The sequence below is a fragment of the Cyclopterus lumpus genome, chromosome 15, assembly GCF_009769545.1.
Source record: "Cyclopterus lumpus isolate fCycLum1 chromosome 15, fCycLum1.pri, whole genome shotgun sequence".
Classification (NCBI taxonomy): Eukaryota; Metazoa; Chordata; class Actinopteri; order Perciformes; family Cyclopteridae; genus Cyclopterus; species Cyclopterus lumpus.
In genome coordinates this window covers 17,700,344-17,723,181 of record NC_046980.1, presented here as the reverse complement: position 1 = coordinate 17,723,181, position 22,838 = coordinate 17,700,344, and the positions used below count along the sequence as shown (strand labels likewise).

Here is a 22,838-nt window from a genome sequence, read left to right as displayed (position 1 = left end):
ATTTGACTTTCGGAACATTTTATTTTCTATCATTGTAGGGTGATGAAATGTCGTCAGAGTAGTGTTTTTACAATAATGTTCAGGTGAGAGACTGACTTATGTATTATATAATATTAGGAAAACATGGTTATCGTACATAGGATAAAATTAATTTGGTAGATTCTTGCATTAAAGTGGTTGCTTCAGCTGCCAAATCTTTAGATATCGTTTTTCCCAATTGCACTTGAATGCATCAATCTGAGAGTGTTTCAATCATCATTGTTTGCAACTGCATTAACACATAATGCTAACAAAACATATTGCTATTTAATATTCACAGTGACAATGTGTTTCCCAAGAAGGATTTAAAAAATAAATAATCTTGAAGATTTTAATTTGCATATATGTCTGTTAAGTCACTATCTATCGCCAAATGAGTTAACACGATATATCCTCTTCAAAACAGCTTGTTTAACATGTCATAGCAGGGTAAACACAGGTGTAATTGATATAATAAAAAATGCTCACATTCTATTTATGTGTCACAGTCATTCCAGTGGGCCAGCTTGCACAATCCGAGGGCCCTGGCCCACCTAAATGGAACATTGCTGTAGTGTCGTGAATGACACCTGTGTTTACCCTGCAATTACATGTAAAATGGCTGCTGTGAAAAGAGCCTATCGTGACTGAACCTATGGCTTACTAATGGAAGCCATTGCCCTTGCACTTTTTTTACAAACTGGGTGTCTGTGTCGACATTTCTGTGAATTCCGGGATCGGGATTATCATAGGTGCCACCAAAGAAAAACAAAATGGAGATATTTGAGATTATAATTTTAAACCAAATTGCTGTGAAAATATCAACACAAATAGCTGTTTGGAATTAATAATAAAACCTTATAATTTATTCCAAAAGCAAAACTGTGGTATGCCTTGGCAAATGATCACTTACATATCCAGTATATGATGGGTTGCAAATGGTATGTCAAGGCACAATTTGTAATGAAGTTTACATTTTTGCAATGCAAAATAGAATAGTGAATAGTGACAAAATCATTACTTGGTAGCTTTAGTCTGTGTATTTACATCAGAGGAATATTTAACAATAAACTGAGATCGTATTAAAAACTGTACTGTATATATATTTGTAAAAGGCCCAGCTCATGTAAGATATTTCATCACAGGAAGGATTGTGTAGAAAGTCAATAGACTCCACCGTCTGATTGGTCAACCAGTCCTCGGACAACCTCTCACCCTGTATAACATCACAGACGCTGTGTGTTTATTGGTGAAATCCAGAGAAGAAAACAGAGGACAGAAAAGAGGCGGTGGGTACCTTTGGTATAGCTGAGGATCATATGGTTCATGGTGATTTAAAGCTTTATTGGCTTAGATTTCAATACAACAAATGGCAGTGTGGGTTTTCATTTATAAAACAGTACTTTCAAATACAGTTGCTTCTTACATTAGGTGTTTTATCTATTTGTTGGCTACTGTATGTTGGATACGGCATTAAAATATATTTGCACTTCCAATACATGTAAAGGGAAAGTGTCTGGCCATGTTTATGAGAGCCTGAGAAGAGAGACATTTTCTTTTTGTGAGGGTCAGATGAATGTTTGGCATGTACAGTAGCCAAGGGAAGGAGACTGGCGATGTGTAGGTGCTCGGATGATTCGTTTCCATGTAGATCCGGTTAAACAGTTAGTGGGTCTGCTGCAGCTTTAAAAAAAAAAAAAGAAATGATTGAAAGACTCACTGAGCCGATTCTTGCAAACTTTGGACTAAAACCGTTTCAGCCCAAGCGAAGGAAAGCTGACACATGTTCAAGCTACGAGCATGGACATTTCGTAATGTGGTTCTACTGTACTTAACAAAGTTCCACAGGAATCAACAGCAACAAATAGTAAGAAGAAACAAGCAAGAAAGAAAGGAAAGCAGTTCCACTCAAAGCAAAGCAAGAAGTAAAACAAGCGCCGTCAAAAGAAATAAGACCCTATTCATCATTCATTCTCATTCTTTGTCATTTTTTAACATGGAAAGGATTCCCATTTCTTGTTTTCTGTGCAAGTCTCTCTGGACAAATCATTCAGCTGACAGTCTCAGGAAGCATCAGAGCCCAAAAAAATAGTCCATTTCATGACTTCCTTGATTATGCCAGGATACCACCCCCCCCCCACACCAAAAAAAAAGAAGAAAAAGAAATAAAGCAAAAAACCTACATCTAGATTACAGTTGTTGTGTGCTATCTGAATGAATGTACAGTATGTGCATGCTGCTCTGAGTGCTAGAAGAGCTTGGCCTTCTTTTTCATGTCGTTGCGTTTCCACAGGGGAAGCCTGTCAAACTCCTGGATCTCCATTCCAAAGATGTCAAAGAACATTTCAGGTGCTAAGTGGCGCTAGAATTGAGAACAAAGGTGGAGAAAACAAAGGAGGGAAGGGGGGTTGTTTGTGGTTAGCACCAAAGCCACAAAAGGGGTCACTGCAAAAATGACAAGAAGCAATGGATACCGCACATTCCTTGCTACAATTGTATTTGTGTAACATGTTATTTACACAAAGTAGAGAAATCCAGTATCAATTGCGGGCAGTCAGGTGGAAATCTGATACCTCCAGTCTGGTTCTGTCCACATCCCTGGGCAGTTTAGCTCTCCCTCTACTGGTTATCATGAGCATTTCATAGGGATACACCTTCAGAGGGAGACACTCGTCAGTGAAACAGGTCAAACCTACGAGCTAGGGCTAAGCTTCACAAATCTGCAAATCGTTTTTTTATCCAACAAAGCTATAATTTGTTTTTGATATTTATGTAGTTCTGACTGTTGACAGAGGGAACACTGGGTGGGAGAACAGGTATGTGACAGGAGGCTGACTAGGAGTGAGAGCTGGTTTTTAGGTTGTTGGGCAAATGCAGGGTGCCATAATGTTGTGCACACTTTTTTTCAGTGTATAAAACGTGCAATTGATTAGGTAAGGGCAAAAACATGAAAACAGAGTTATGTAACGGGTTGTACTTTGAGAGTAATTTAGTGCAAACTGAAAAAAAAAGAACTAACAGCAGAAACGTAGGCCAAGTATATCCACGTCGGAATGATCCTCCTGGAAAACTGAGGTGCTTCTACTTTTCTAAATAACTTATCCCCTCTGTAGAAACAGGCAAATGATAGTTGTTATTTTGGCTGAAATACTCATTAATAAGCAACTGGAAGTTCTTTGAGGCTTCTGACCAACTCATATCCACACAGTAATGTACAATGCCTTATATACTACCTTTGTATATAACAACCTTATATACTACACAGTATATAGTGATATGAGTTGATTGGATGACAATCTGGGTGTTGGATTCTCCCCTGTATGCTGCATACAGTATCCAGACACTTTGAATCAAAGCTATGTGCAGATGAGCATGGAGAAGCCAGCATGCTAAGCGTGACTCGGCAGCTCCTGAAGCAGCATACTAAATCATCAGGAACCCAGCTAATTTGAGTCTTTCACCTCCAGTAAAATCTCTTTTAGTTCCCTATTTCTTCCACCAATGTCCCATGAGGCTGAGTACAACATGCTAATAAATACATTTTATCCTCCTCTTTTGGGCTGGTACTTTTATTTTATAGTTGAAATGTCGAGGTTAGACTATCCCTATATTAGTTGCAAAATGTGTCCTCATTCACAAGTTAAAATGAACTAAAGTAAGTGAACAATGTATAGATGTTGTAACATATTTCAGTGTAATTACAAAATCAGTACAAAAAGAAGAAGATACTTGCTTTTGGTTCCAACATATTAGGCATAGATACTCCCCTGTCCATCCTTGCAAGTGCTGCACGGCCATCCTTAATGTGCTAAAGAATAGAACATACAAAAAATGTAATATAGTGGAAGGGGACTGCAGGGTTAATGGCATGAATATGTCCACTAATGACTGTGGGCACAGTTTTTGCTGGATGGAGCAAGTAGCTTGGATATTGTTCAGTATCTTAATTAGTAATCGAGATGGGCAGTCGTTTACATGTTTTCTGAATGTCTCTGTATTATTTTATTTTTCCTGATTGTAAAATCATGTGATTAAATGTGACATTTAGCTTGAGTCGTTACATTGGTAAACAACACACAAAACAAGACATGAGGCGATGCCTGTACATTGTATTTACAGTATACTGGTTCAGCTACTGGGCAGAGCATGTTTGGGCATTTGAAATCACTGCACTGCATGCCCTGTAGTTGACTTTAAATCCCACAGTGATGCAAGCATGTGGCAGGAGTGGGCTGTGTGCATTCAGGGCAAGGTGCCTCTTGCAAACCCATGAGCAAGCAAATACATGATGCAAGGTGAGGAAGCATGCGATGTGGAAAAGCAGATGAGAGACATACCTGAAACTCTGCAGGACAACATAGGACGGAAAATGAGACTCACAGTTAATGGTTTTGCTGTCAAATCCTGTGCCAGGCTACTACAACACTGTTGTCTCTGATGACACATTTTTTAAAGTGCATGTCCATTTATGTACACGTAGCAAGCCATTTCTGAATACTGATGCTGAATAGCTCTGATGACATTGGCAAGAGATTTGCTTGGTGGCCACATTCTGGTGGCAGCTCTCACCTCTGCCTCCTCCACACATGTCGCCATAGCTGTTGTACTGAGTGAAGTCTGTTGACTGGGGCTGTGGGGACACAGGCAACAGTACATTAACATTGAAATATTAGTATTATGTATTAAACATGTATATAATTAGCATTTCTGGCATTGGTGACAAGAATGCACTTAACACGCAATGTCTGCTTCTTGGGGATTCGAATGTTTCTGATGGTCATTTATCTGCACTCAAATGTCTGTGTTACATAATAACAGCATTATTGGGAGTATGAGTGAGCTCTCACCCGATGCAGTCCATTCCTCCCGTAGCCAGGCAGAGAGTTAGTCTTGGTCGGAGAAGTCGGATCTGAAACATAAGTAATGATAACATTTTGATTTTGATTAAAAAGATGTTGACCCGAATCAGGAATACATTAACAGAGATGTTTGAAAAATCACAAATTGAAGCCATTTCATAATCCAGACATGTTCCAGCAGAACAAATGCAGCAATCTACAAGCGTAATATAGCACAGTCCTTCTGTTAGAGTACACTGCTGACAACTCAAGAGCGCATTAGCTGATGAAGCCACTCCGTACCTGCGTCACAGTTGGTCTGCTGGGGGTCGTAGCGCTGGGCAGAGAGGCTACGTGCGTGACGCTCCCTGATATGCTCCTTTTCCATCTCCTCCTTCAGGATGAGCTTTCCCAAACCAGACTGAATCTACACACATTCAAATAATTCAATCACTCTATGACACAAAAATTAAGGACACAAAGCATGCGTTGTATGTCTTTTATTTCAGTCACACAGCAGTGAGAGAAACAGATATTAAAATGAAGATTTAACTTAAAGTTATCTCACTGACCTTGCTGAGATGTTCCTCGTGGAGCTGCTTTCTTTTCAAGGCCTCTTCTTCCTCCTCTTCTCTGGATCTTCTCCTCCCCTCTGAACCTATGGGTGCCATACACAAGACCCAAAAATTAAAACACGTATACAGGCATGCACACACACATACACATCTATCTGGAGGAAACCATGCTTCACATGTATGTACATGTTATGTATGTACATGTATGTACATGTTATGTAGAGTACAACCAGATGAAATGCTCCAACCACAGTTCAAATTTAGAGAAGGACAGCAAGATGTGGCGGCTTCATTTGGCTGTAGAGCAGTGAGGATTACGCACAGTCAATGAGCAACAGGTGGACGGAAGAACACAAATGTGAGACAGAGTTGACGAGACAGACAAACAGGGGAGCTTATTGGAATATTTGGCTACACTGACATGACATGTGTTCCCGCTTCATCATTCATGTCAAGATTTTACTGGACGCTAAATACATAGAACAGCACAATGTAAGACAGACAGACAAAAGTCAGTTTGAAGTCAGTCTCAGTGATCTCTGTCCAAGTCATTTGTGGCACTATTGTGTATCATCAGTGCACCCATCAAAATGGCCAAATTGATGCTATACCTCAAGCAGAAAATAACATGGCAGCAACGGAAACCAAACAACGCTTCTGCTTTGTGCAAGCAAAACTTAAAGGCAAATACTGAAACGACCGAATAAAAGCGTGAGCTCGGAGTAAAGCAGGGATGCAGTTAAAGCTGTTGGGGCAGCTGGAAGGGATAAACAAGAAGTTAGGTTGTGGCGAGATGTCTTTTGTACCGCTGGAAGGTCGCAGTGCAAGCATGCCCATCAGGAGCCTACTGTACCTAATACAGCGAGAGAGCAGGGCCAACGGTCGCCCTCACTCCGTGAGCTGTCATCTGGAGAGGGAGCATGGGCAGCGGGGAAGGTGGCGGATCTGATGATGTCATCAGCAGACTTGCTTTGACGTGCTACGGCATCTGTATCTAGGTTGGTAACCATGGGAACTGGTCTATCAGTGTTGGAGTCACGGTCTCAACCACAGGTAAACATTCTTAGCACCATCTGATTGTCAGATTTAATCCTGGGTAGGCCAGGTTCAACATGTACGCTTTCCACAAAATGTCTTTCAAAACAAGAAATTTGGATTGAGCCCTAAACGCAATTTTCTGAAATAAAAAATGTGGTTTCAAGGATGATTTTAGTGGCATCTTGTACAAGCAAGAACCTGTTGTGCGAAACACTGTTTAGTTGTAGAAAAGTCCCAAAACCAGCTGGCGTGCATATACACAAGTGTACACAAGTTCAGAAGCAATAAAACACACCTTTGTTCAATCCGATGCGCTCAAGGTTTTGGTTGCTACTGCCTTACCTGGTGTGGTATGACCACTGTAGTGGCTAACATTAGCTAACATTGGCTAACTTCAGGCTGACATTACAGTGTAACTGACATTACCGAGTCAGTTTGCTGACTTTATCTCTCCACATTAAAGCCGGTCGCAGATAAGCATTTCAACGGTTTCATCACAAATGTAATATATTAGGTTAACACATTGCATGCAGGAGACATGTTGTTGTGTTGCCATTCAGGTTGCCTTTAACGGAAATGACTCCTGGAAAACAAAGTGTCATTATTCTGTACTGGTCGCAATCGTTACATAGTCTCGCTTTAAGAAAACTATAACGTTGCTCCCCTGACTTGTTCAGAGAAAGTGTAGTGTTTAAAATCAGATCAGACTGAAGAGGATTGGAGACAGACTTCAAACAGTGCTCATACACTGATGGTTAGATGAATACAGTTTCAGTTGATTAACGAAAGCTCCTCCACGAAAGAGCTCGGCTCAGTAACGTCACTACCTTGAGTATTACCCTGAATTTGTACTCAGACAGGCTTTTTTCCCCTTTCTCTTTTAACAGTAAAAAAAGGCTCTATTAGAGGAGGAGAGGTACCGTGTTGTTTGTAGATGGGTGGTTTTCTGTAGATGTTGCTCCCCTGATCTGAAAACATTCAAATACAGACAGAAATGACATTTAGAGATTATACAGTGCCTCTATTATTAAAAAAGCTTGAATCTATTGTAAAGCTTTTACACATCGGGATTAAATTGAATTTCGCCGTTTCTCCTGGAAATGAAAGAAGAGGGGGGAAACCAAAAGCTGATCCTAAATTGAGTATAATGATAGATAGATAGATAGAGTGATAGATAGATATATAGATAGATAGAAAGATAGATAGATAGATGGATAGATATATAGATAGATATATAGATAGATAGATAGATAGATAGATAGATAGATAAAGTGATAAAGTGATAGATAGTAAGTAGGGACGAGCAGTGACAGGGTGCGCTCCAGCTCCTACCTGGGAGGTGGAAATGTTTAGGGGTCTGAGATAGAGGCGGGGTGACCGGCCGGCTGTCGGGCCTGAGCGGGAGGGGGGAGCTCCGGCCACTCAGCGGGTCAGTGCCTCCAGTGAGAAGAACCAAGAACAGAACATAAGCAGGGATACTAACGGGGAACAGTCTGAACGGTGCAACACACAGGGACCAACGGGACCAGCTAAAGTTACTTTGAGCGAATGGGAGACAGTATGCTATGTGCGTGATAAAGATACAAACGCGAAGAAAACAAGCAGAGTTTTAAAAAGCAAGAATGGGAAATGTGCAATGGGTTATGAACTATAATGTCTGTTAGTCTGTTGAATAATATGAATGTACGATTCAATAAGAGCTTACGGTTAAAAAGTTGATAAACCCCGGCATGCAACGGAAACCCCTTTGTTTTTATTTCAGACTTACAGTTTACTGGAGTCTGGAGACTAGGCAAATAAAGTCATCCATCATCCAACATTCAGGGAACTGTCATGTGGATATTGGATTTGTCTTAAGTTACTAGTATATCTCAAGTGCATGCAAAGCTCCAAAACACAAACACAAAGAGCCTGTCAGCTACTTTGGAAGATGATGTGACAGGCAAAGGTGAAGAGGTGCATGCTAGTTAGTGAAGAACCAGTGCCTTGGCTGCATGGGTTTGACCATTCAGGATGGCATATATAGTCTAATGAGAAATGGCGCTGGATACAGAATGTCAGATGGTGGCACTGACGGGGAGGTGGCTTTTCAGGTGACGATGGAGATGATGTGTTGCCTTCAGGAGGGTGAGGGGGCAGCGGAGTTGAGTTGAGTGGGGCCCTTACCTTGACTATGGGGGAGGAAGTGGTGTCTGAAAGGGGAGGTGGGGCGGGAGTCACTATTTCTGGAGCCCACACTGTTACTGCACAAGGAGGAGCAGAGCTTCTGCATGCCTGTCAGAGCCTCTGCAGGGAGGGAGGGTGTGGGACAGGGGACAAAACCCCAGGACCAGGCAGCAGAGGTTGGTCAGTGTCGGGAGGAGATAGAAGGTGAGAAGGTGAGGGACAAATGAAAAGGAGGATATACAGGAATCAAATGTCATAAAAAAGGAAATAAAAGACACCCAAAGTGAGAGGTAAGGAGTATTTAAGATGAACAGTCAGAAACGAGGAAGAGTGTTACACTTTAAAATCAAACGTTTTAATGTAAAACAATAGAAAACTCTGGAGAAACTGGGTTGTTAAAGGCGCAAAATCGATTTTACGGTTGTTATTCTGCAAAAAGGATGGATTGCCCAACAATCATAAGTCAATTTTGGCGAAGTTTGCACTCAGAAGGAGGGAGAATTTTAAGGTGGAGGGTCAGTGAACTCATCCACGGTGTTTAACTGTCATCTACCTGACCAGTAAAGATCTCACCAATCCACCTTATGAATTTTTTTTTTTTAGATGTTATCAAAAACTATGGGACAACATACACACGCTCACCTGGTCTGTGGAAATGCTGTGGTGACCTCGACAAGGTGGGGGTGTAACCATGGCGATTATAAACTGGTGATCCTAAGGAGCCCTGACTAGTGGACCTTTGGAGGATGCGTTCCCTCCTGTCGTAAGAGCCCTGACACACACACACACACACACACACACACACACACACACACACACACACACATTATCACACAAATTGAAGGGAATAATGAGACATTATATACTGCATTTACTAAACATTGCATACAGATGTAAATAAGACAACATGATATGCTCACCTCACCAGATGGGGTTGGCGACATGTTTCTCGAGCACTAGAAGAATCAAACAAGTCACAATTATAACTAAGTTGTTAAAAGCGTCTTTTGTGAACAAAACAGTTTAACTCGACAATGTTAGCATGCTCCAAGCAGGCAATAGCCCAGAAAGCCAGACATATATATATCATTGTCAATTTAGGATAATTTATCATCATCAGCACATGGTGACGTATCTTACTTTGTCATCAGGCAAGGGAGAACGCTCCCTCCTGGCAGTGTGGAGCTGTGAGGGACACAAGAAGTTCCGTACTGCATAAAGGCTTTAAACACACCATTGTTTGTGTTTCTTTCTTTAGTTGTTTTTTATGAGAAAAAGTCTTACTATAGGAAAACTTAGCCAATAGCAAAACAGAGGATCATTTGATCTGAATGCACAGTGCTGTATGTGCATAAAGATGACATGCATGCAAAAAGAGATACATGCGTTCCGTGTGTTTACCTCGGCCACACTCTCTCCTCTCTCCTCTCTCTCATCCAGGGAAGTGGTGTACAAAGGCTCATAGGTAATAAGATCAGGACGCTCAATGTCATAAATGGCTTTGACTTTTGGAATGGCAGCTAGGTCTCGGTAATCAAGGATCTCATTGTCTACTTTTGCCTAGGGAGACAAATAAAGACAAAGATGCATACGCACAAACACACATGGGTAAAGGGGGTTTACTAAGGTGGAACATTCTATCACTGAGCAAGGTTCAACTGTCAAAAGAAGCCTTTATAAAAAAGGGTATTTGTGAAATTTCTCACATAGATCGTGTGACCCGGTGAGCCAGGTATGCTTGAACCAGGTCTGGAACAAATACTCTCGGACGACGACCTTGTAGGCTGCAAGAAGAAAAATAACACACACACAATTGGCTGTTAGTGCCAACAACGTCTGTCAGGCAGTCTCCCATGATCCACAGCCCTCTGCAATCTGCACATCACCGTGGAAATGACTCAAAACACTGTTTGGCTTTTATACTGTATGAGCGATGAGAGGGGATTGACAAACCCTGTATTTACGTTCCATTAATAACATGAGGTACTTTGAAATACTAACATGTTATTTCATGATTGGGCCATTCATTTGCAAATGTGCAAAGTGAATGAGCGCTTCACTCTGTGATTCTATCTTCTTAAGAACCTCATGCTGGTTTATGAGAAAATGGAAAGTTTGGATGGCAGGTCTGAGATGAGCTAAATTAGCTTTTCTCCCAATGTGTAAATGGGAGATTTGAACAGACAAATTAGTCATCTGTGATTGTGCCTATTGTGTCTGCTCCTCCAAATGTGCGCATATCTTTGACTCATGCAATTTCATAGGAGCGCTGACTAAAGTGTGAAAAGGACAAGAGTGAATGCTCCATGACACACAGAGGACGCACTGCAGGCTGTCTCCAGCAGATGGCAGCAAACAGTGCATCGTGTCCTATGTGCATGGTGGAACACAGGATGATGCCATCTCATAGCCAATAGCGAATACAGTACCTGCCTTTCTGTTTTTTGGAGGAATAAGAGGGACGGAGGCAATAGCTGTGGAGGAAGGGAGAGGGGGGTTCACAGGACATCACACAGGCGGTTGTGCCTCTTTAGCCCGACTCACAGTTCACACATACATCAAGGCGAACAAGTGTATATGCCAAACACTTATACATGCATGCAAAGGCAGACACACACACACACACACACACACACATATACATAGGCAAATAATGTCAACCACGGTAGGTTAGGGTTTAACAGTTCATCGAGGGAGCGGGAACAGCCCATGCAGAATCCCTCGTTACATATTTGGAATTCCTTTCTTTTCCAGGAAAAGAGAAAGGTGTTTTCAGTCAAGACAAAGTCATGGACGATGGAATCGGTGACGGCCAAATTCCTACCCTCTCCCTGTGTCTCTCCTCTGTTCTGGTGGTGTTCTTGCAGCCGGGATGCCACACTGTTGATCCTAAGGAGAGAAAATACATTTACGTATGGAAATACAATATATTCACATTATCGCAATGCATTATGCAAATATGACTAAATGTTATCCAAAAGTGTGTTTGAAAGGTGACACGTATGCTGTATAGATGGGTGACAAATGGGTTATTGACTGTGCAAAAGTCTATTTAAAGTCTTACACTGTCACCATTAGCTGTATTGAAAATACAACATGTTGCTCACAGAGCTACATGTGCAAGGACTATGTTGCAGTTGTAGTGTGGACTGGGAGCGAAAGGAAAAACCTCCATAAACGAGTGGAGACACAAATGCAAATGCTTCTACACAACACTGTTGAGTCATTAAATGGTTTGAATTCAAAACAAAAAGCAGATCTTAACCCAACTAAACACCTATGGGAAATCTTGAAGACACAGCATTCTCCAAATATGTCTTTTGAATGAAGTGTGTGAATCTCTTTTGTAGTTTCAGAGATTTAAAGAAGGAGTTTAGAATAGTCAGCTCATGGTGACCAGACCACCACAAACTTCACTTCACTTCTGTGAATTTGTTTCCAGTACAGAATAGAAATGAACTCTCAGCACTCAGTGTGTCAGCAGCACGGCACATATCAGACAAATCACACAGTAAATGATAATAAGAAAATAAAAAGTATGCCATTTCATCCCCACGCCGACGGGTTTCATACCCCTGAGCCATACTCAAACTACAGAGAGGAGTAACAAAGTTGTTATGTGATGTGTTCGCTCACCTTGCAGATACATCTCTTCTCCTTCTGTGAACATCTGATTGCACCTGCTGCATCTCGCACAGCTTGGGTGGTAGTGCTTGTCTCCTGCCTGGATAACACAGAGCGCGCAGAGCAGACTTGCCATCACAGGAAAATAAAACTCAACGAAGTCAGCAGTGAAGCGAGGAGCGGTGACCTCCAGGAAATAGACCCAGAGCTCTACCTGCTCCCAGCTGCATCTCCCTCCTCTAACATCCAAGCCCTGTTAGTGCAAGGGATAGTTTCATCGGATCCAGTAAAACTGCTCTCTCTTCCTTTGAGAATGACTGCTGATAAAATTGCACATTGGGCAGCTGTTGGTGAATATGTTTCCCTGAGACTGGTCTGCAGGGTTAAACATAGAAAGATTGTTCAGTTATTATGGAATATGACCACCATGACACCTGCCTGTTTGACACAGTCAACCTGCCTTCTCTCCCTGAGCGTTCCTCTTTGTGATAACCTGCATAATGCGATCCAATCAAATTATCTGACGGCTAGAGCGCCTGAATTTCCATCTACATTGACGAGGCACTTTGCAAGCAGAGAGCACCACTAAAAAGCCGATGTGACTTTGACCGAGGGTGATAAAATACCCAAAATAAATTGTGCCTGCTGTATAACAACCCTCAGTAACTTTTCAGCTGGCAAGGGGCCACTCGTCGAGGTCTAGAGATATTGGGGCCATTGACTTAATATTTGCATTGTCACATTTTACAGAGCAGCTATAGCAAGCACTTCCCAGCACCCCCCACCCAATTCTCTCTCTCTCTCTCTCTCTCTGATAATAAAGGTACTTATGATATATGTGTAGTATGCCATTACATACTCTCCATATTTCTCTCAAATTGTAATAGCTGCATTAATTGCCCCTGCAATAATAAGCCATTCCCTTTGCACACCCAGGTCTTGGGTCAGTGATGGGACGATGAGAGAGACGGCCCCACGGATTTATTGGCAGCAGCTCATGGGTGAGACCTTTTCATATTGTCATAAAGACCTACCTCAGTGCTGGATGGCTGGCTGGCAAGCAGTGACATTTCCATAGCATTAAATGACACGTAACTCAGTGTCCGAGTGGATCGCTGACTGCAGAACAGCCAAGCTAGCACTTGTTCAAGAGACCAGAGATCACAAAGAGCGTTGGTAACATTTTCCATGAACTCGACTCGGACACGGTTACGAACGTTCAAACAAGAGTTTCATAACAGCTGCATGACGTACAGTATTACTGAATACTGATCGCTTCCTAATGTTAGATCACATTAGGTGTTTTATGTAATATTTATATAATTTGTGGCAAAGCAAGCTTGTATGACCGTGTGCAAGGATGTGTATTCAGGCAGAGCTGGAAAGACATATAAATCTGCAAAGAATTAATCTTTTAGTTGAACACCGTCATGTCCAGAGTCTCTTTGGCTCTGCGACGAAGAGATTACCCCAGAGATTATCAAACTACATTTCACAATTCCATTCCAAGGCTTCATCCTCTGTCTTAATGATAAGCAGAACTTAGACATTACAACCAACTCTCTTTAAATCCACATAACGCAAACTTAAATTTAAAATTGTAGGTATACTTCCCAAATGCATCTGCTATAATTGTTGTACCTTTGTTAAAAGTACTCAAATTCAAGTGAAAGTATTTGTTCACTCTTTCAAACGTACCTTAGGCAGGATTCTTACGAAATCCAGGTGCAATACTGAATCTGTTTACAAAAGTATATTTTAAATTCCGCATCTGGCTGCACATAGAGACACCTGCCTGTAATACCGAGAGGGATGTTGAAGCAGGAAGAATGGGATGTGTGTGTGTGTGTGTGTGTGAGAGTGAGAGTGAGAGTGAGAGTGAGAGTGAGAGTGAGAGAGAGAGAGACTCTTACCTCAAGCACCTTCCCTGTGATGAACTGATGACATGCCTCACACTGAACTCCAAAATGGATCTGGTAGTCTTTCTCACAGTAGGGGGCGCCGTCCCTGAGTGGAGACAGACAAATCTAAGCTGCAGGGACTTGACAGTGAAATATCAAATCTTGTGTGAACCTCCTGCAAGCCTGAATTTGACCAAGCAGCCTGTAATTACAGTGGATATGAGATGCTTACTTGCTGATGTACTCTCCAGTCAGCACTTTGGTGCAGGCCTTACACTTAAAGCATCCCAGATGCCACTGTTTGTCCAATGCTAGAAGAGCTTGTCCGTTCTTAATGTCTCGACCACATCCTGCACAATCTGAAAAAAAAGCAAAAGTGGCATTCAATTAAGCGTTGTTGTAACAAAAACTACAAGAAAATATAAGTGCAAGAAAATGCCTGTAGAGAGAATGAATGCTTGAGTTGTGTTGCATTTAAAACACAGCCTTTCATGGGCTCACAACTGGAGGAGAAATTATTGCATGCAAGGAAATGAGACCTCTTGTCAATTGTGACCCAAGCCACTAGATGGTGATAGAGTGTAACCAGCAGCGTTCTGACAGCTGCCTCTTTCTGTCATCCACATCGCTCTTACCATAGCTCTAAAAGCTCCATCCATATCCAAGTGGGATGCTGAGGCTTAAGGCCAAGAGGTTGGTTTCTAAAACGATCTTCCAGTCATCTCTTCTTTAATGAATAGAGAATGAAAGCAACACAGAGCCTACTGCAAACACAGGGGACGATAACTACGTAAGGCATAGTGAGGCTGCGATAATGACGTGAGGAGAATCGGCATGCCTTATTTATAGGTGACCTTGTCTAAAAGCTCTTCAAACACCAACTGAGAGACCACTGGGGGGGGAGAGAAGGAAGGAGAATGAGAGGAGTTGGAAGAGGAGGGGTTTGAGGGCTACACATTCCCTGTTCCAGAGGAAAGGAAATGCATTGCCATGCTTTATTCAGCAAGGCCTGTCTTGGTGTTATTCATAAACATGGCTGGTCCAACACAAGGCTGCGTTTACAGAGAAGATGAGAGAATGAATGATACCCCTACATCATTCAGGCTTCAGGCAGAAGTGGGTTGTAGTTCATGTATTTTCTTTACTGCAGTGTGGAACGTGAGTAGTACCAACTGTTTGACACACTTCACCCCTTAACATGTTCCCTCTTTTATTCCCCCCAAATTCAGCCTGACATTTTCAGTCTGGAAACTTCAGGATAGTATTGAAGGTAAAGTTGTACAGCACAAGTTGGTTTACCAATCAACAGGCCGCTGCTTGTAAAGGGGGTTAACATTTAAGATGCCATAAATATGGCAGTTTCTTTGTTCAATTAGATTCATCCTAATAATGTGTGGGAAAGCTGGATTTATATAAACCTGAAAATGATTCTTGATAGCACACATATCACAGCTAAAATGACTAGTCACCGGCTACAGGAAATGTCCTGCATGAATCATACCTGAAATTGCCTTCCTGTGCATCACACATGTGTGTATGTGTCTATTAGACAATGGCGACTTACTGCTGGAGCCCGGGATGTCCTTTGGTCCTGGAGACATTGGCTCGACACAGTACTGACACAGGCAGTCCTTCCCGTTGAAGGTCACCCTGTCCCCGGCGGGGAACGGTCGTCTGGAAGAGAGAGGCGACATGAACGATCGGTCGACAAGACGTGAGCTGTGGCCCCCGAGGTAAGTGTAAGTGTTGTTTACTAGCTGTGGGTTTTGCGGGCTGCCTGATGGGGCTCAAGATGACAGGACTCGATGATGTGGATGTGTGTCAAGTGTCCCCGAGGTGGACGTTTAGTCAGATGACTCAGACGTGACACACTGCATGGTACTCTACATCAATCAACTACTGGAATCCCTGCCATATGATGGTTTCACTTCACGTGATTACTGCTCTGGAAAGCTGCACTCAAATGCACCACATTGAGATCTAGGTATGAGTCTGTGTGCCTTACTTGCAGATGGTGCAGACGAAGCAGGCAGGGTGATAGGTCTTGCCCAGTGCGGTGACCACTTCCCCCTCCACAAAGTCCCCACAGCCATTGCAGCGAGTGCCGTGCATGCGTTGGTAGTCCAGTGTGCACAGATACTCTCCATTCTTCATGAAGAAGCCCCCCTGGGCGAGGTCACAGCCGCACACTGTACGGGACACACACATCGTCACTCTGCGAGTCAGGTCATTTAGTGCTCTGCCCATGTCACCATCAAGCCACCCATCTCCTCCTACGTATCAGAGGCTTTGTTAAGCGTTGCTAGTCCGTGTAATCCTGAGTGGCTCGCTGAATTCATGAAATGGATGCTGATGAATTCTTTTTAACAGCTGTGTGCGTTACAATGTGAAGCGTAACGCAATAGCCTTTCGTTAGCTTTCACATTCGTAATTAAAAAAAAGAAGAGAATCCTGGACCTTGTCCCTTTGAGGGAACTCTGCACTCAGGTCAATAATTCAGCACTATCACATCAAGGTATTTTCATTGTCGGTGTGGAGGTAGAGTGTTCAATGCCACAACAATCCTATAATTGTCTAGCCAAGGAAATGGCCTTGATCTGTTTCTGAAGATAACTGGCTCTGAATACTCCATAATACACTGCCATTTTCCAACAAGCTTTCTTCAATTCAAATATAACCTTGTCCTCTACACAAACATGAAAGACAGGATGAGACAGAAATAGTAATTGGGGAACAATTGAGAGTTTGAAGATATTTTAATGTAGCTGTTGTCAGGTTTTACGACTGACCAAATGAAAGATTTACTATATTGGAGTTATATAGAAATCAACCCTTTGAATGAGTGATTCTATAACAGCTTTCATCTCCGTGATTTCAAGCAGAGACATTCATTGCTTTTCACTTTTTGGTTGGTCCATCATGACCAAGCTTTAAACACTTTTGTGATATGTTTATATCAAAAGTGTACAATAAATCAAGCCTTTTCTTCATTTTCTTGTTAATTGGTGTGCTATAGGTTAACATTAAGTTTAATTATGACATCATATTCAAATGTGAATCTCCAACAGATCTATCATTGTATTCCATCCATATAGGCAACGTGCATATTTCTATAAATCAGCACATTGTTATTATATATATATATATATATATATATATATATATATGAGAGCACTATACAAGAAGACTGCCATCCTTATGAAAACAACTGTAAATAACCAAGCGCAACTGCCAATTGCTATGAAAGAGGTCATTTGACATTTGGCACTTCAACATTTCTGAAAAACTGGTGAAGCTAACCTTGGTTAAGTGTGTCAGCATGCATGAACGTTTGATAATTGGCACTAAAACGCGTAGTACAGCTGAGGCTGATGATTAGTTTTGCGTATTTTGCTCTATTTGACAAATTCCATTTTGGAGTTAACGATGCTAAAAAGTTACAGGACAACCAACATTATTGTAGTTGATCTTAAGGAGGACACAAATGTCTGAACCAAATTTCATGGCAATCCATCTTCTAGTTTTTTCAGTCCGGACAAACGTGATGGACTGATACAGACAAGCAGACAGAGCCACATTTAAAAATCTATGACATCCATGTTGTCCCATACTTTTTGTGGCTGATTTGGGGGTCCATTTTACGGTGTCCTGGCTAATTGAAGAAATCATGGCTTTAAAAAAACATTTAATTTCAATGTCACATAATTCCCCCATTTATCAAGACTCACTTACTCCACATGTCTTTTGATTACGATTCAGACTTACGGCGTGTCTGTATTTACATTATTTCCACCGCATAATAGTCACATGAACTGTGAAACCCACCATTCCAGCACCCCAGAGTGAGCCTGGGAATTTAATAGCCCTTTGGAAATGTCACAGCTGAGAGGGAAAATATTTGGATGTTTGAGATGACTGCACCCAATCATTCTTATGCAATGAGCCATGTTAAATCCTGGAGATGAATAGGAACGAGTGGGGCAGAGAATCAGATTTAATTGCATTAGGGCTCACGGGTGATGAGATTAGCTTGTAAGCTATCAGTCAAGAGAAAACCCACAACAGAGATTTGATGGCCTTTGACTGTGATGTCCAACCACCTCAGCTTTCCAACAGATGCATACCATTATGCCTTTTGGGAAACTCAAGAGGGTCAACTTATGAAATTGAAATGAAAGTGAATTCAGGGAAATTAAAGGGTTTTAATTTTGTGCATTTCAGGAAATTAGATAAACACATGCTGTCTGGGATTTGTATGCCAAGGGGATAGTATACATGTCAATAAACTTGCCTAACAATGATTGTATTACTAGTCCTACAAGTTGGAGACTTAAAACAGCACATATACATTTAGAGCAAGAACTAAGACAGTGTGTCTGTTGGCTAATAATAATAATAATAATGCAGTCCTTGTGTCTTCTTTGGCAAACACTTTCTTGTGTGCACAAACACTTTTACAACCAGTGACTCTCTGAAGGCATGTATCTCCACGTGTAGAGGACAGAATTAGGTGCTAATCTCAGTGATTGCTTGTGTTATTCTGGGCCCTTGGTGAACTAAGCAAATTCTATAACAGTGCTCCAGTTACAGATTAACTACAAGGGCTTCGGCGAGGCAGGTTTAGCCTGCAAGAGTCAGACTGCTGGGTCGGACTTGGGCTGCTACATCGTAATCATGCCGGAATGCCAGATATCCATCAGTAATAAGGATAAATGCAGGAGGACTTGCACTGTCACATGTCAGAGCAGTCTGAATGGTACAATAAGTAGTATGCAGGTCTGAGAAGAGAAGATGAGTCATGCCACCGGCCGTTAGAGGAGGATGGAAAAGGACTCTGTGGCTTTTAGGGACAGCTCCTATCTACCTTCATATGATCGGGATGCTTTTGGGACAGTCGTGGAAAAATAATCATTTGTTCAGCTGTCTTTTTACCTCAAGGGTTACAATACTTTTGACTCCTCTACACCTGTGAACTGTCATTCTACATCATAGGGTAAGAAAAGAAAGTCAGCATTAAGCTGCATGTACTGAGCGAAAGGAAGCAAATGTCCTACTATTGTTACAGTATGAAATTAGCGATGAATTAAAACACTTTACACCTTAGCTGCCAATGTTCACACAACTCCCACATTTATCTTCTCCAATTGAGAAAGAAATAAGCAGTCTGTGGACTCGTTTTTAAATTGTAAACGCACAACGTATTTACCGAAGTCCGGCCTTTTGGATCATAATCTTAGGGTTCTCTCGCATGGAGTAAAGCAGAGGCAAATCACAAGCAGTAAATACCAGTGAAACCCATTCAACTGTATTTAATTACATAAAATGACAGTACCTTTGCAGGTGAAGCACTTGAGGTGGAAGTGCTTGTTCTGCACCCGCAGCACCTCTCCCTTACATGGCTCGCTACACTTGTAGCACTGAATCAGGGGCTTCTCTGTGGAGTGGTGGTGTGTGTCCTGCGCATGAGCCACTAGAGAGAGAGAGGAGACATTAACATTACTATTGGGCTGTAACATTGATGGTCATATAAGATTGATACATTGTCATATTCATGTAATGTGTTTATATAACTTTGTAAATTCCGTTCATTCTGTACACATGACATCTATTGCATATGTCCATCCGGGGAGAGGGATCCTCCTCTGTTGCTCTCCTGAAGGTTTCTTCCCTTTTTTCCCTGTGAAAGCTTATTTTTGGGGAGTTTTTCCTGATCCGATGTGAGGTCCTGGGACAGGGATGTCGTATGTGTACAGATTGTAAAGCCCTCTGAGGCAAATTTGTAATTTGTGATATTGGGCTATACAAAATAAACTGAATTGAAAACTGAATTGAATTGAAGTGGTCGCTCCATGCAATTTCTTTTCTTTTTAAAAAAAAAGTTGTCTTCATCTGAGGACACACTGTGAATCTGAATGTGCAACATCGACTCCAGAGATAAAGACCAACTGCTGAGAGCCTGTCAGGTTAAAGAAAGAACAACATTGAGCAGAACAGCACAGGGGTTCACGGCCCAGATAGGCTCTCTAGAGAGCAACAACCTAAATATAGTCTCTCTTGATCAGTGGAGGATGGAGAGGCAAAATGCTAAGTGGAGCAGGGCTTGGTAAATGGCACACTAAAAGGGTATTGATAAAATCAGTTTACTGTAACTTCATCCTCAAAGGAAAATATCGTGGACCATCCCAATGCATGCTATAATGCACTATATATACACTGTATATGGCTTCTTATTGCCATGTTTAGAAGTTTTAGTGTCAGACAGTCTTGTATTATCTCCTGTCCCTTGCTTTTTGGGCTGGTTAAGTGTTCCATTCTTCCCTGTGGATGTCAAGTGTTTGACGGTAAGCAGAGCAAAGCACTCAGTTCAGATAAAACAGGGCAGGCTAAATGTTTGAAGGCCTTTATATTTCCAACTACACTGCCCGTGTAGGCAAATAAGTGGACCAAGAATAAGAATAATGTAAGAATGTACGTAGAAAAGACAACTTTGCACAAGTCACAGCCAAGCCAGCAGCTTACTGTCTAAGCTTTACTTAGACACAGCTGCGCTTAGGGCTAACATGCGCACAACAATGTTAACATGCTACAATAGACTCTATTGTCCTCAAGGGCAAACTTCTCTTTATAGCACTGTACACATCAGACAATAATACATACAACAACACAACATTAACAACATATACAAGGATAGACAACCGCACACACTAAGGTTTATTCGGCGAGGCCTATTGTTTAAGGCGGCTATGGCTGCTGGGAGAAGGCTTTTCCCAAAGCAAGCCCTTCTGCACCTCAGTGCTCTGTCGTTGCGCCCGGAGGGCAGAAGTCTTGTTCTTTTGAGGTTGCAATGTGTGCAATGGCCTTATTATTTAGCTCTGCGAAGTTGGGTGGGAGGACACCAATTATCCTGGTGGTGTTGGTTATATGTGTGAGTTGGACCTGGTTAGAAATGGATTACATGTTAAAGAAGCTACTGGAACAGTACAATAGAATGGGCTGAACATGGCTCAACGAGAGGAGATTGGGGGTGGGGGGGAGCATAGGGTCCTTTAAAATCTTGGATCCCCTGACCAATGGGAGGGGATCCAGTTGTGGGGTGATGTTCTCCAGGCACATCCTTGCTAAGGTTTGGAGGGCAACGGGGAAGTGGTTGAGCTCCGTGGCCCGTGTTTTATTTTTATTTGGTATTGTGGCGATCTGCTAGGATTTACAGAAGACGCTATGATATATTGTTTACCGGTACTATGTTAGCAAACTTAGTTTAATGCGCTTAATGAGTCGGATAGGAATATCATGAGTTTTGGTCACAGCAAATAATAAACCTATTGATTATATAAGGAGATGAGGGGAGTATCTGGACTGAATTCCATCCAATAGTTGTTGCGACAGTTCAAACAAATTGTTATTCCTAAAAGGCACTAGTGGCGCCAACATGACTACAAATGGTATTGGGTTCAAATGACTGGTTGCACAGCATGCATAGCTCTTAATCTGAGTAAAGATTTAGACATCACTTTCTTAATATGAGGTTTTGTGATAGCCATCATAATTATAAAAGACAGAGAAGCTATTATCATCTTGCTTTATCTCTACGAGCAGCATCCAATATTATCTTTAGATCTCTTACACGTCAGCCTGTGGCCCTCCTCAGGAGAACATTTGGGCTTCCCTGACACAGTCAGACATTAATCCAGCACTACTGTACGGGATGTAAATACTGCTGCAGTGCCGCACTGCACACAGCTTATCAGCTGTTCTGAAACCAGCAGATTATTTCACATTCAGGAACAGCAAGGCACCCCCCCCCCCCTCTCTTTCTCCCCTCCTCTGATTTCTTCTATCTCTATCTTTTTCAAATAAAGATACACACACACACAGACACAGACACAGACACAGACACACACACACACACACACACACACACTCAGAATACACATGAAAAGGATCTTTGCTCTTTCTGCTCTGCAATGAATCATTAGTCTGCAAGGCTAAAATAAGACACCATCAAAAGCACAGAAATAGCATCATGACCAATCGATGGTCGACCAAAGTGAGACATTACTCTGGATTATCCCTGCATCACACCTCTACAGTTGCGGTCTGATTTTGAAAGGTGGTTTAATTGCACGAGAGAGATGCTGGAAGGAATGTGGGTACCAGAGGGTGGAGGATCTCTCCCCCTGGTGTGATTACATTCAGCAGGACAATGAGTCATCCCTAGGTGAACCAGGCTACTGTGAGTCGCAGCAGTGTGTGTGACATTGCACCTCCAAAGAAAAAAACAGGCCATCTGGGTAACTGCAAAAATACCCAATGTAACGAGTGGTTTCACGCACACTTTTCATCCGAGAACAAGAAAATTTGTAATTTGTGATTTTGGGCTATCCAAAAATTGATTTCATTATTATTTGTGAATAAGACAACTTTGGAATTGCTGTTGGTCACATTTCTCCCCTTTGAGAGACAACCTGGCTAATGAAGGTCCAATATTCCCTCTCCTTTCAGCTCTTCTTTGGTCTCCACCAACTCCTGAGGGGAATATCTGGCTCCACTATGTTCACTGCCGCTTGGTGCTGATCTGGTAGCACGAAGAAGGTTTTTCATGCCTTTTTGCATAAAACAGCAGCCTGCTATTTCTGAAAACAACGCTGATAAGAGCGGCCTTGAAACCAAAGCAATAC

The 22,838-nt window shown here is 42.0% G+C and overlaps 1 protein-coding gene across 1 annotated transcript in view; it reads right to left on the bottom strand.

The window, feature by feature from the left end:
* Positions 1–1,222: 1,222 nt before the first annotated feature.
* ablim1a (actin binding LIM protein 1a) overlaps positions 1,223–22,838 on the bottom strand; it is a 35,738-nt gene continuing 14,122 nt past the window's right edge. The window contains exons 2-23 of the mRNA XM_034552654.1: positions 19,493–19,630; positions 16,166–16,349; positions 15,725–15,834; positions 14,393–14,519; positions 14,173–14,266; positions 12,272–12,359; positions 11,460–11,524; positions 10,342–10,419; positions 10,037–10,195; positions 9,776–9,820; positions 9,556–9,591; positions 9,278–9,407; positions 7,802–7,906; positions 7,390–7,437; positions 5,429–5,514; positions 5,160–5,283; positions 4,866–4,927; positions 4,588–4,648; positions 4,356–4,363; positions 3,752–3,826; positions 2,592–2,672; positions 1,223–2,380 (exon numbers count right to left, since the gene is read on the bottom strand). Coding sequence (XP_034408545.1) covers positions 2,267–2,380; positions 2,592–2,672; positions 3,752–3,826; positions 4,356–4,363; positions 4,588–4,648; positions 4,866–4,927; positions 5,160–5,283; positions 5,429–5,514; positions 7,390–7,437; positions 7,802–7,906; positions 9,278–9,407; positions 9,556–9,591; positions 9,776–9,820; positions 10,037–10,195; positions 10,342–10,419; positions 11,460–11,524; positions 12,272–12,359; positions 14,173–14,266; positions 14,393–14,519; positions 15,725–15,834; positions 16,166–16,349; positions 19,493–19,630 — 2,018 coding nt within the window. The 3' untranslated portion in view covers positions 1,223–2,266. The remainder of the gene's footprint in view (positions 2,381–2,591; positions 2,673–3,751; positions 3,827–4,355; positions 4,364–4,587; positions 4,649–4,865; positions 4,928–5,159; positions 5,284–5,428; positions 5,515–7,389; positions 7,438–7,801; positions 7,907–9,277; positions 9,408–9,555; positions 9,592–9,775; positions 9,821–10,036; positions 10,196–10,341; positions 10,420–11,459; positions 11,525–12,271; positions 12,360–14,172; positions 14,267–14,392; positions 14,520–15,724; positions 15,835–16,165; positions 16,350–19,492; positions 19,631–22,838) is intronic.